This window comes from Rhea americana, unplaced genomic scaffold (genome assembly GCF_003343005.1).
Source record: "Rhea americana isolate MKP2758 unplaced genomic scaffold, rheAme1 scaffold_30, whole genome shotgun sequence".
Taxonomy (NCBI): Eukaryota; Metazoa; Chordata; class Aves; order Rheiformes; family Rheidae; genus Rhea; species Rhea americana.
The window spans coordinates 3,484,821-3,498,168 of NW_028186424.1; the positions used below are offsets into that span (position 1 = coordinate 3,484,821).

At 40.8% G+C, this 13,348-nt stretch overlaps 1 protein-coding gene across 6 annotated transcripts in view; it reads right to left on the reverse strand.

The window, feature by feature from the left end:
- ABLIM2 (actin binding LIM protein family member 2) overlaps nucleotides 1–6,566 on the reverse strand; it is a 141,129-nt gene extending 134,563 nt beyond the window's left edge. For all 6 annotated transcript variants that reach the window (XR_014896430.1, XM_085309616.1, XM_085309617.1 and 3 more), the window contains exon 1: nucleotides 6,484–6,566. Coding sequence is in view for 5 of the 6 variants with exons in the window: in XM_085309616.1 (XP_085165742.1) it covers nucleotides 6,484–6,499 (16 nt within the window). In the remaining variant the exon portion in view is untranslated. The remainder of the gene's footprint in view (nucleotides 1–6,483) is intronic.
- Between the last annotated feature and the right edge of the window lie 6,782 nt (nucleotides 6,567–13,348).

Consider the following 13,348-nt stretch of genomic DNA (forward strand, 5'->3'; position numbering starts at 1 on the left):
TCAGATTCCCCCTTAGCCTTCTCTCCTCCACGTTGAATAAATCTAGATCTCTCCACCTCTCCCTGTATGTCATGTACTCTAGATGCCATCCCTTTCACTGCACTCACTCCAATAGTCTCTATAGGATTAGGAGACTGGACTCTGTGTTGACCAAGGTCAATAGTTGTGGGACACAAGTAGTGGGAACTTTGCACCTAGATGTTCACTATCAGTCAAAGATATGTTCAGGACGGTTCAAAATTATCACCATTATTTGTGTACAACCTGTGCTCAGACACAGTTCCAAAGATAAATGCAGAACACGCTATTTTCCGACCAGCTCTGCTTTATTTAGTCTAAGTAGCACAGGAACAGGTGAGCACCCTGCATCTCTGACCACAAGCACAAATCCTAATTTTGGCGCTTCCGAAGTAAATGTGTATTCTTTGAGCCTGACTTATAGCCAGGTTAACAGATAGCAGAATGGATAGCATATGTGCAAGTCACAGGGGTAAGGTGTTGAAGTCATTGCCAGACATTTGCTACAACTAGCAGCACAGACATATGAAGCCCCAGCTGTTCCAGGTTGCCTTGTATTCCATTTATGTGATCTGGCTGCAAATCCTTTTCCATTTCAGACTTCCTGTCTTCAAGGGTAATACTAGCAATACAGCCTGTTTCTGTGGTTYCTTTTGCTCTCTGTGCCCTACACAATCACATATACAACCATCAAGAGTCAATCATTTGTATCTGTGTTACATCTAAAATTGTTACAAAGTGATAGTTTTAATACTGCTATTATTTCCAAGCCAAAAGAAACACAAGAGCAAAGTGGACTCTACAAGACTACATCAAACTAAATTTATCCCCATCAAAAAACCTCACTGTTCTGTAGAAACTAAAGAACAAAACCCTAACTTGCAGATGCAAGCTAAGTCTGCAGCACTGAGATCATCAACAGGAAAAGAAAAGAGATTGTAAACAAKCTGTAAACTGAACAAAATGAACAAAAAATAACTGAGATGAAAATCTAAGAATAATGTTTGTGACTTCTAGAACATTCACATCATTTTAAACTGCAATATTTGCAACAGTCTGGGATTTATAAATGTAACCCCAAGGAACTTTCCTGACAGAAGTATAAGTAARTTAAGCAAAAGCTGAAGTAGTCTCTAACATAGAACTCTCTGAACTAATCTCTGCACAAAATAGTGCATAGTCACTTAGACCCATTCAATATCGCTTAGCAAAGAAKACCCCAATATGTCTTTAGACATCCAACAGTAAACTGCCTGATATATTAATTTTAAGATTCATGGCTATTGATGAATCCTTAAGTCACGTGCCTGTAGAGRACAGTGTGTATAATGACCTATGTCCTACACTGCCAAAAGCTTTTTTATGATAAACTCAAGMAGAAAAGAATCTCTGACTTCTTCTACATGTGATATGTATCAACCTTTAACTTCTACTAAAATACATCAAGGATTTTACCATATGAAGACTGTCACAGCCATTCAATTACCATGTTACTGGTAACCTCCAAAAAAGACTTGGAGGTATCGTATGATTACTGCCCCTTACCTGTATTTTGGTTTTTTYATTTCATAAATCTGTATGGGTCAGGGAAAAAAAAATTTGCTCCTGAAGCTCAACTGAAACTGATACAAGGGAAGAGGAAGAACATGGGACAAGCATATTCTATCTTTTTCCGAAGCATCAGAGATTGATCTGGGCTAGGAATGAAAGTATAGAAGAGATATTTGAAAACTTCCAAGGTACTGGACACTGTATTTGCCAGCAGTTACTACATAATAATAATGAAGATACCACACTTGCTCCTCATATTTACCAARTAGTAATTGTAGTATGTAGTCTGTTATTGCTCAACAAGAACAGTATTACTTACTTCTAAAATTAAAAGATTTTAAAAAATAAAAAGTCCCTACTACAGGAACATTAAAATGCTTTTAAAATGTAACTTTTTATGCCAGTAGAAGATTACTTGCTTTTACAAAGAAAGGGGGGAAATGGATCCTAAAACAGACAGAAATATTCACTGAACAGAGTTTATTTTCATCTCACATTCCTTTTCTAAAATAGAAAAATAAATACTGTGCTTTGTGCAAAACAATATACCATCTCGATTTCAGAGCACGAACACCAACTAATAAGCTGTGAAAACAACATTCTAACATTTCAGATGATAACAGTTAAGGGTTTGAGACACCACTAATAGATTCTGACACAGAGAATAATCTAAATTCGCAAAAATTTGCCCTAAGGATATATTTAAGGATGCAGACAGCGAGCCAACAAATTGCCCAAGAACCTCAAAGGCTCTGCCTCACCCGGCACTTCTGCGGAAGTGAATCAGGGAGCAAATACAGCTTTGCTGCTTGTGCCTGCTCTCACCTAGGTAGTTACCACTGCTCCCCTTGGTTAAACCCCCAAGCAGCACGTTCCACTTCCCCACACAAATATGCTGCAGTTGTTATTGTGAATACTTAGTCTGARATCCCACGGTATAAAGGTGAGTTAATGGTACTAGTTGTCCGCTACAAGAAGGGCTGGAAAAATGCAGCTGCGAGCTTAAAGTTAACACTAGTCAAGAGGGCCACGTTTCCACAGCTGAAAACTCAGATTTGGAGGTTTGTATGGTGTAGAACGGGAATGATTGGTCAAACTASGCAAAGCTGGCCAGTCCTTTGGATAGAAGGTAAAAGAGGGAAAAGGTTACCTCAATACCTGTACTTCAGTTGATTTTTCTTCTTTTTTGGTCTCTTCTTTTTTAAAGAAGAGCATAGTAAAAGAGAGCATTCAATTACCCGATAGAAGCAGCATTTTTTATATGTCTTAGCGCTCTATGGTTTTATGATGAAGTGCTGACATTGGGCACAACACACACAAATCACAGCTCTCCTGGGAAGCAAACCCAGAAGTATACTGGCTTTAACGCTGCACTGAACTGGCAGTGAGATGGGCCTGCAGTATCAGCTATGGAATATGCTCATTTCTGTYTTCTGCTGCAAACAGGCAAATTGGTAAGAAACACACCTTGCTCAGAAAGCCCCAAATGTCTGATTTATTTAAAACTCCTTTCCAAAAGACAGATAGCAGGCTCTCCAGAAGGGTATTCAGGCAGCACGTAAAGGCCTGGAAGCCCTGCCATCAGAAGTTACCAGGCGGCATAGCTATCACCYGATCATCTCTTCTGACCTAGTTCATCTTCTTGCAACAGTGCTCTACGCTCTTACAGGCTAAGAACATGATGCCATTAAACAGATGTCACACACTGAGCAAAAAATCTCTTCTAACTGGCTGGGAAGACAAAATCTTCACTCAAAAACCTTAAAGAATCCTAAAATATGGCTTCTATTCTACTACAATCCAACAAAAAAAAATGTATATTCCAGGCCATTCAATTTCATAGAAATAAATTACCATCATGAAATACGTGTCATTGCTTAATTTTTCAGATAAACTGTACYGTGGCTAAAGTGGCGAGGAAATGAAGTAATTTAATTCTGTTGAAGTACAGAACTTGGACGACCGTGCATTATAATCTTCACGCATTCATATTTAATTAGGCTGAGGAGAACTCCAAAACAAGATGACCTCGTGCTGCTTCTATCGGGTAATTGAATGCTCTCTTTTACTATGCTCAAAATGAAGGGCTGAAAATATGGGGGGAAAAGTATATCTCACTGTAAAATATCTTACAGTCTAAAACAACCACAGTGTTGTTTCCAGAGACAATTTCTATTGCCATATTTGCATGACCTTTGACAAAGAATTCAGCACCTCATAAGCAGAGCAGGAACCTATGTAACCAACTGYGCAACCTCTTTTGTAACCAGTATCTCTATTTTTGTGCTCCACTTGGGCTGCGCCACTTCATTAGCTGCCCTCTGATCCATGCAGTCCAATTTTCCATCTAATATAATAGTTTAAAGACTAAATAGTCATTTGTGTCATGACATTTAATTTAATCTAAATTAAAATAATTTATCTAGCATGTAATTAGCTCTGTGATTCCTTTTTTTTTTCTTCACTTAAATAACAGACAACATGGTACCCTATTTCTGGAAATTGATAGGAACCTAATTTTCTCAATCTCAAAGTTTTAACCCACTCTGTTCTTCTTGCTATGATTTCAAGAAGAAAAATACACTTGGAATCCTAAAAGCACATGCATGTCATGCGAAATCTCACAGGCATAAGAGCAGTGAATGAGCTTTCTTAGATGAATGAKCTTTCTTAGATACATTTTCAGCCAAGAGTTCAAGGGTTCACATCAATGCTAAATATATGGAATTTAGCTAATAAAAATCATATGTAGGATAATCTAATTATGAAACAAATAATAATGCATTTAAGCTGTATTTTACTATGTCACATGAACATGTTTTTTAGATTTAAAATTATACCATGACTTTGCAGTCTGTTACACAATATAATGTTTCAGAGCATGTACTATTGGGGCATTTTAAATGATATAATTTCTATCTGTATATTACAAAATAAAGCAGTCTATACAAAAAGGAAACTTTTTTATATTAAAACGCAATCTAATGGTTAAAGTGGCAGAACAGAGTCATAGGGTTCCGTGAGGCCCTCGTGGTTGGGATAGCTGAGGACGTATTACATCCGCACAGGAGGAGACATACACTCAGCAAGGAAGGTTTTGGCATTACAAGTACAGACCCACAACAGTTTACTCCTTCTCCAGAATAACAGGAAGACCAAAGAAAAATATTTCTCCTGGACTGCCCAACAGTGCAATAACTCCCTGAATCTTGTATCAGGCAGATTTGATTCCACACTTCACCCTTGTTCTGTTTGGAACAGGAAACATCTTTAGGTTACAGCACCACTAAAAAGTGCTTTTCTGCAGTAATTTTGATTGAAATCTTTTGTGAACTCTAAGTTCACTCAAATTAACTGTAATATTAACGCTGCTGTACAATACTTGCCTGTTGATGTAAATGGAAAGTTTCTACTGACTTTTCAGAGTAATTGTGGGCTCCTTGCATGTAATGTGTAATGGAAGTTGACTGTAAATTTATATAGTCCATTCAGACAGGCAAACACAAAATTCAGAAACATCAAAGCTAAACCGACACTTATAATTAAAGCAACAGTCCTAAAGTTGCCAGTTTTACTTTAAAATGAGATCTAAGGAATCTCATGGAGGTCTCCCCCCTATTTTTTTTCCCCAGGATACTATTTTTATCTCAGCACTGTCCATTTTTACTATTTTGTTTACACCATCTTTGGTGCAATTATTGAAATACAACTGTGCCAACTCTCATCTGCACCAGACTGCACTAACTTCTCCAGTGGGTGTCTAACTTACAAGTCTATTTAATTTGCCTTTTAAATAGYATACAGAAACAGCTTTGGAATTCAATATTCTATCAGCCTAGCTTGTACTGCTACAGAACTCAAACATTTCACAACGTTCTGAATTCTTCGATTCAGAATTACAGATGGTTAACTGAGAACAGGATTCTGTGCTTGAGTCCGACCGTCTCCAATGCAGATGGAGACATCTGAGTTAACCATCTAGATTCCCTTTGCAGCCAAAAGGGCCAGGATTTCTAGCGCACGGTTCAGCTCTTCCTGAAACCCACGYTCCCTCGCTCTCATCTGCCCTCGTGGACACCGGCTTTGCCCCGCACGCTCCCCGGGGAGACGAGCTGCGTGCTTAAAGCGCGGATTTCTACCACTGGCTGCAAAGGCGTGTAGACAACCAGCTTGACAAGGAGGTATCTTTGCTTTCAGCAGTCACGAGGAAACAAACGCCAAAGTACATTTTTAGCAGGAGCAACACGCAGGTGTTTGACCCCCAGGTTTTGCACTGCTCTAGCAGCGCCTTCGGTTTCCTCTTTGTCCGGATTAGGCTCTCCCTGGCTCACGGCGAGGACGTGATATGATTAAGCATGTTGACATACACCGTCACCACACAACTGCAGCTATTCAGCATCTCCCTGTTGTTGTGGCAGAGGGTATATTTAGCATCCTCGGAAATAAAACACGCAGTCAGCTCTCAAAGCCGCCCCCTTTCCCTGCGCACGACCCTGCATTTGCCACGAAGACTGCAATATTTTGCGCTCTGAAGTAACCTCCCCCGGTGCCACACAGCACGGGCGAACGCCCGATCTCCGCAACACACGGTCCCAAGTCAGCTCTCAATTTCCCAGCCTACCACTGGATAATCCAGTTTCGGCTCCAGAGAACCCCCCCGCGTAACGACGCCCCCCTCCCACACATATATGCAGGTGTGCACGCGTGCATACAAACCCACGGGTGAGTTTCGGGGGCARAAACACGGGGGTCGCCCGGCCTGCCGCTCCTCCGCACCGCCCGGGGAGCAGCCGCACCGCAACGTGACGGCCCCGGGGCGGGGCGGGGGGGAGCGGCAGCGCCCCGGCCCACGCGAGGGCCCCTGTCCCGCGCGCGGGGTGCGGTGTGGGGGGCGGCAGAGCCGCGCCCGCCTACCTGTGCCGGTGCTCATGGCGCGGCAGGAGGAGCCGCTCCGCCGCCGCCGCCCGTCACCGCGCCGCCGCGGGCGGCACCATCCGCGCCCGCCGCCGCCGCCGCGCAGCCCGCAGCGGGCGGGCGGCGCCGCGCTCCGCCCCCCTCCGCGGGCAGGTGCGGCCGCGGGGCCGGCGGGCACCTCGGGAAGTGTAGGCGGCGGCGCGGACTACATCCCCCTCCGTGCCTTGCTGCGGCGCGGCGCCCCCGGCCCGCGGAGGGTCCGCGCGGCGGGCGGCTCCCACCCGCCGGCCGCGCTGGCTGGGGCGCGCAGCCTTGCCGCGCCCCGCGCTTCTCCGTGCGCCGCCTCTCCGCGGCGCACCCGCAGGTCTGGCCGTTAGGCGAGCGCCTCTGGCCCTGCAGGCAGCGGTGAGGTCTTCCCCTGCGCCTTCGTTTCCTTTCCGCGCTTGGTGTGTACGATGCCCAGGGTCATACACAGGAAGACCCAAGATGCAAAGGAAATTAATGCACAGCTACTTGAACATAGTCATAAAAAGCCCAAGGAATTAAGGTGATGATGTTTGTATTGTTCCTCAGCTCAGTCTTAACTCCAAGCTGTGCTGCACCTCAGAAGATTTCTGGCAGCAAGTCTAATTATTAAGTAGGAAAAAATGGTACTTTCTGGAGCACATGAGCTCTCACTAGTCCTTCATATTTAAAAGTATWCTGATGTAGAATGCTTTATGAAAGCTGGCTTATTCAATATTTTAAAGCCTCATCAAAAAAAGGGATAATATTTTTAAAAATAAAAGCAGCCGTATTAACAAATTCAGAAGGAGCCAAATATTGCTACATAAGCATGTTGCTTTACACAGCTCCTTTGATGCTGAGTTCAAATTGGATTCAGGGTAGCCTGACGCTATAGGAACAGTGTGAGGAAGCCGGAGTGAACAGAGGAGTCTTACTCTGCAGTTATACCAAAGTGCTTATTCTGCTCTATTCCATCAACCATTAGCTAAAAGAAATCATTCATCTAAAAAAGGAAACAGTGTCTAACTCATCAGACCCTCTACAGCYGTCAAAAGCTACCCAACTTTCCCATGCTAATCCAGCTACTCAAGTGCAAGGAGCTCTAACACTGGTTACATGTGAACCGATTTGAGASAAAACCGTGATGCTCGGTTCTGCGCGAGCACAGCAGCGCAGTATTGCTCTTGGGTTGTTCAAGTGATACGAATCCCAAGTTGAGAGCCCCTGGGGATCATCCCTGGCATTCAGAAGACTGGGGAGCTGCTGTGTGTGCTGACAGTTGCCAGCAGTGGTTATCTGTCAAGGCGCATGAGAACAAAGTGGTTACATAGTGATGCTTCCTTTGCCTTTCAGCTTCCAGCAATTTCAGCCCAGGGACTTCCTGAGCCACGTGTGTTTACTTTGTATTGAAAAACCTTCCAGGGATTTTATTCTATTATCTTGTCCAGTTGTTCTTTGAACCCATACAAACTTCAGGCAGCTACAGCATCCTGTGGCAAGGAATTTYGCAGCTGAACTACATGCAGTGTGAAGAACCACCTCCCTTTGTTTTGAACCTGCTATTTCCCATCTTTATTTGATGCCCACTCATTTTTGCAGTAGAAGAGACAACAGACAAAACACTCCTTATTCAATTTTTCTGGGTCAATCATGAATTTATACATCTCTATCAGATTCCTCCCTTGCCTCCTATTCTACTTCATCATTCCTTAATGCTGATGACTTGTAGCTACAGTAATATCCTGCTGGCTGTCACTAGTCTGCCCTTTACTTTGGCATTCCCTCCCCGAGTGGTCAATACCATGTTTTGCTAAGTGCTTGTATTACTTCTTTTCCATCCTGCAACCTCCTCCCACCCACCTGCCACTGAAAACTTTCCTGAGCTGYGCAGTTTTACTGAAGCACTGCAGCTGAGTTGCAGGGGACCTCACAGAACTTCATTAAGGGAAGGATGATATGTGAATGTCCATACTATGCATCACACTACTGCRACTGTGTAGAGCATCTTGAACGTGGCTATGCAGCAGCATCCTTGTTGCGCTTGTTCTGCATTAATGCCAGTGAGATCTGGCTTCCAGCAACATTGCAATTTGTGATTTTAATCGTGAAATATCTTTGCAAATAGTAACCATGACTTCGAAGCATTCTTTGAGTGATGCTAGTTAAGCCTGTGGCTAAGAGGCCACTTAGAATTTAAATTAGATGTAACTGAGTTTCAGCTCCTAAGAAACTTTGGTATTTCTTTATTTTTATTTGTAATCTAATTACTAAGCTCACATTCCCTCCAGATTGCTCTCTTTTGACAACTATTATGCCTTCTAAAAGGTGAACAGTAATTTTTCAATTTTATAGTAACTTATTATGAAATATTTATGTTTTAAATGACAAATTATCCTTCAAATGTGTTCCATAGCTTTCCAGAAATTAGTCATTTTCCTATTACTTCAAAAATAGTAATTCTTTTGTGTCACAGAAGACTAGCACCCTGGCATGACACAGTTTCATGGCCCCTCTTTTGCTTTTTACTGCTTCTCTTTCATATGAAGAAACCTCCCTAAAAATCTGAATATTGCAAACATTTATATTTCTGGTTTTTGAGTCATATTGTCTCTCAAGAATTCAGGTCTTGACTACACTGAAGATTTGCCTCCGTTACAGTCTGGTAACTACCTGAAATAGCATAATTTTTATTTCTAATTCTAAATCCAAGTTAAGACTTTTTCAACATTCAGGCTACTTTATCACCTGATAAGTTACTGGTTTTGAGATAGCTGCCAAAATATTTCATGCTTGTGTTTGTAACCTGGTTGTGCCTGAGACAATAGCTGTTTCTCTACCACATTACTGTTTGCCATGTGCTGCTTTAGGGCATTGATAATAAATATAAGTAAAATCTGCAGTTTCAGATGAATAACAGACTGGGATCTTAAAATGAGTCTCTGGGTATGAAAATAAGTTGCCAACTATTCATTAAGCCAGGAGTACGCATATTCATAAATCATGAATTAGGGTAAAGCAGCTGTAATGAAATAATAACACAATATTGAGATGTCTGCATTGCAATATTAAGATGTCTATAACAACTTTTATGTAAATCTCCTCTCACATTGTGGACAGAATTACATCAGCGGTTATAACTCAGGCATCGGTTACTCATTACAAACCTAAATGCATTATGATCAGTAGGTCAAATAAAACTGGAACAGATCAGAAAGAATGAAATAACATCAAAGGGAACGATGGCTGAGGATGAAAGAAATCTTTGTTACAAGGAGACAATCAATGACTGTTCTGTCATGTCAGCAGTCAGCTTTTGGAAATTTGGTCAGAACAAATAAATTTTAATATCCGAGACTGCTGCATATGACAGGAAGTCTAGCATGTAATGCAAGGCTAGCGCCAATACATAATTTATARACAAGAATGAAAACCACACAGGTTATAGAAATGAAATGTGCAGAAATACAGATGCAATGAATGGTTTAGGGAGGGTCCAGGAAAACACATGAATAATATAAACGTCACTACACATGCAGAAAACTGGCAAAAATTTGATTTGATTTTGAGAGAAGCAGATGACGCTTCCAATGATTTCAGTGCAAAGGTACACAGTCTATAGGGCCAGTAAAATGATTGGTCATGACTGTAAACATTGAAATAGTTATAATTTAGCGTTTTATGTAGTAAACAAGCAAGAACTGTATTACTGTCCCTTTTGTGCCTGTTGCACAGAATATAATACTTATGAAGCCTATTATCATCTTTTGCAGATTTGACTCCCAGGAAAATATTCTTTATGTGAGGCTATAACTTCTCATTTTCAGTTGATATTACAATCAATTGGCCTTGAGTCTATTTAACTCTGTGTTTTCCAATACAGGCTTATGTATGCTGATTTTCTATTGCGTGTCTTAGACTTCACTTCCAATACTGTCCTCATGTTAAAAATACTATATTATGCTAGCTGAATTTAGAYTCTTTATAGGTGATAAAAATTCTCACATAGCACCATCTGTGAGTAAGACTTTGCCTGGCAAGATGCATGATAATTGAAAGAAGCTTTCACCATGTTCTGCTGGGGAATATACCTGGGCTTGAAGACATCAGTCCTTACAAAAATGCAGCTGCGACTGAATGTTCCTATCTACGTCCACAGCTGCATCAAAGCTGTCTGGTACTCTCTGTATGGCTTTCCAGACATGAATGATACAAGCTGAAGGTCCCAGTCCATATGTAATGCTTGGTCCAAGCAAACCTAAAGGTTAACATAAAAGTCTTGGATGAGGTTTTTGGATAACGTGCACAGGAAGCAACTAGAAAATAAGGAAGAAAGGAAAGATMGTAATTTTTGCTCCAAACACTGATCACTCTGATCTTCAAATGTTTATGGAGATGGGAAGTTGTAGAAGTTTGATTTATATCTGCTCTGAGCTGGCTGAGCTCATGAAGCAGCTCTAGTCCAAAACCTATCTATTTGTGCAGTTGTACCTTATATAAACACATAGCAGCATAAAAACACAAAAGTTCCTCAATGGATTTTCTTGTTCCTCCTTCAGTGTGTTGAAAATTTGCTCTCAAGGGACATGATGAGAAAAAGCATGGTCTGTGTTGGACAGTATTCACATCACTTCATATCCTCCTGGAAGTATCTAGGCACATTCTTAACTTCCATCAGTCCCATCCTTCAGTTTTCCTTCCATCACATTTTTAAACAATTTTTTTTTGAGCTATAACTACAGAGCAAAATGTTTGCTTTCCTTAATGACTGGTGGAGACTTAGAYAGCTTAGTTATAAGATTCTGGTTCTTCCTTTCGTAACAGAGCAGAATTTGATTTCATAGGCATGTGTTTTCTTTAAAATTAAAGGGGTTAATTTGTACAGACTTTATTAGGAGTTGCATTTTACTACACATATCACTTATTACTAATATAAAGAAATTCTGCTGGTATCTGGAAATCACACCACAAGACTGGTCTCTTGGAGACAGGTGCTCTGATGGAACATACAAACTCTTAACTGTACAAGAAGAATTTATAGAATAAAGCATCTGACTTTCCTTGAAAAAAGTGCCTGAAAATGCCTAGTCCATAAGACTGTATCTCAAGCATGATCAAAGGGCACCAAAGGACCTAGAGATATTTAAAAGAGGTTCCTCAAGTATGAGAATACCCATACAACCTCAGTAATTTTTGCAAGGTTTTTGGACAATTAGAGGTTTTACCACCACTGATGCTCATAACTGGGTCAGAAGAGGAAGAACCAAGATTCTTCCTTGAAATCCTAACCCACACAACCATTCTTCCTCTTCTGCTTTGTATCTGAGAGTAGAACTATGCATTTCTCTCTTCAGTACAGGTATAAAGTTTACAAAAATGATTCCAACTTCCTACATAAAACTTGAAGTAACACTGATAACACTGGGCTCTAAGAGCTAGGTATTTTTGCAGTACTATATCAAMTTCCTAGGCTACCCTAGAAATGAAGGTTCCAAAATACGAATGTAACAACTACCTCACTTAAAATTTTAGCAGTGAAGCAGCCACCTACAAGTAAAAATGACAGCAAAAAGGATAATTCCTATTTGTATAATATACACTTTGCAAAAAACAGCCCACTGTGGCCATAAATTGAATGAAAGAGGTTTGACCATTATACTGTAAATTCTTCCTTCACCTACATATTCACATATGGGAAAACTATTACTGGATATAATGTATGGACATAGGAGGTATATTGTACATTTAAGAGCGTGAGCCCAGAATGTGTTAATGCTGACTATAATTGTTCTTTTTAGTTGCACATCTCTAACTGTAGTAAGAATCTCTTTTATCAGCATGCCCTTACGCATTCACACCTTGACATAATTATTGTCTGCTATGGCATAATAGAAATAAAAATTATGCAGCTCTAGTCTCAAAACTAAAAACTTCGTATGCCTGAAAAATACATTTCACTTAATCAAAAGTCCATAAATAAAATTATAAGATGGTTCAAAGCCTGAAATTCAAACTGGAAGCATCTAGAACTTTGATGATTTTCATATCCATATTGACAAATGCTCCACTGTGCCTCAGATCTGCTTCATTAACTAGAAAATTTTTCCTCATATTTCACATGACTGTTGACTGTACTATACCTTTTTAAGATTTTGTTTTTCTTCTAAAAAATATTGCATTAAGCATGCCAAAGTTATCCAACAGCACAAAGTCATGTCCTCGCTATGTTTATTATTGTCTTTTTTACATAGTTAGTCATGGTGTCTTTCGCCAAATGGTTTGTAGAAGTAAGAGGGAGTTACTAGGAAAAGTAAAAGCTTAGATCTACTCACATAGCTGCAAAAATGGACACGCTCTTGCATGCATGACTGTGCATTAGGTGTCAGCTAGAGGGCAGCAGTATTTTGGAAAAATCTCCCATCACTTTCCTCTGCTAATTTTACCCAGATGCCGATATTTATTTGTTAAAGTCAGAAATTACCAATGTAGTATTTTCTATACAGTAGACCTTTCAAGTGACTAGACTTGTTAAATTCAAACTGTAAGAAGGTATTTAGAGCTACCTTGAACAAAGAGAGCCCCACATCACGTGACATTGCCACCACAAACATTTACWGTCAATCCATCCTTATTCAGAAGCTGTTTACACTAAACACTGTTGCACCTCATGAATGGCATGAGGATTATATGACAAAAAATCAAAATTCTATGATTTTTGTCCCCTTGGATGTAGAGCTTCGCCTCCCCCTTTGCTTTGCCAGATGAGAGATTCCTGCCACTCCTCGCTTCAGGTCCAGCCCCTGGCCAGGCAGAGTGTGAATTCCCCACGCACTCACATACACACACACAGGCTTTGAACTGA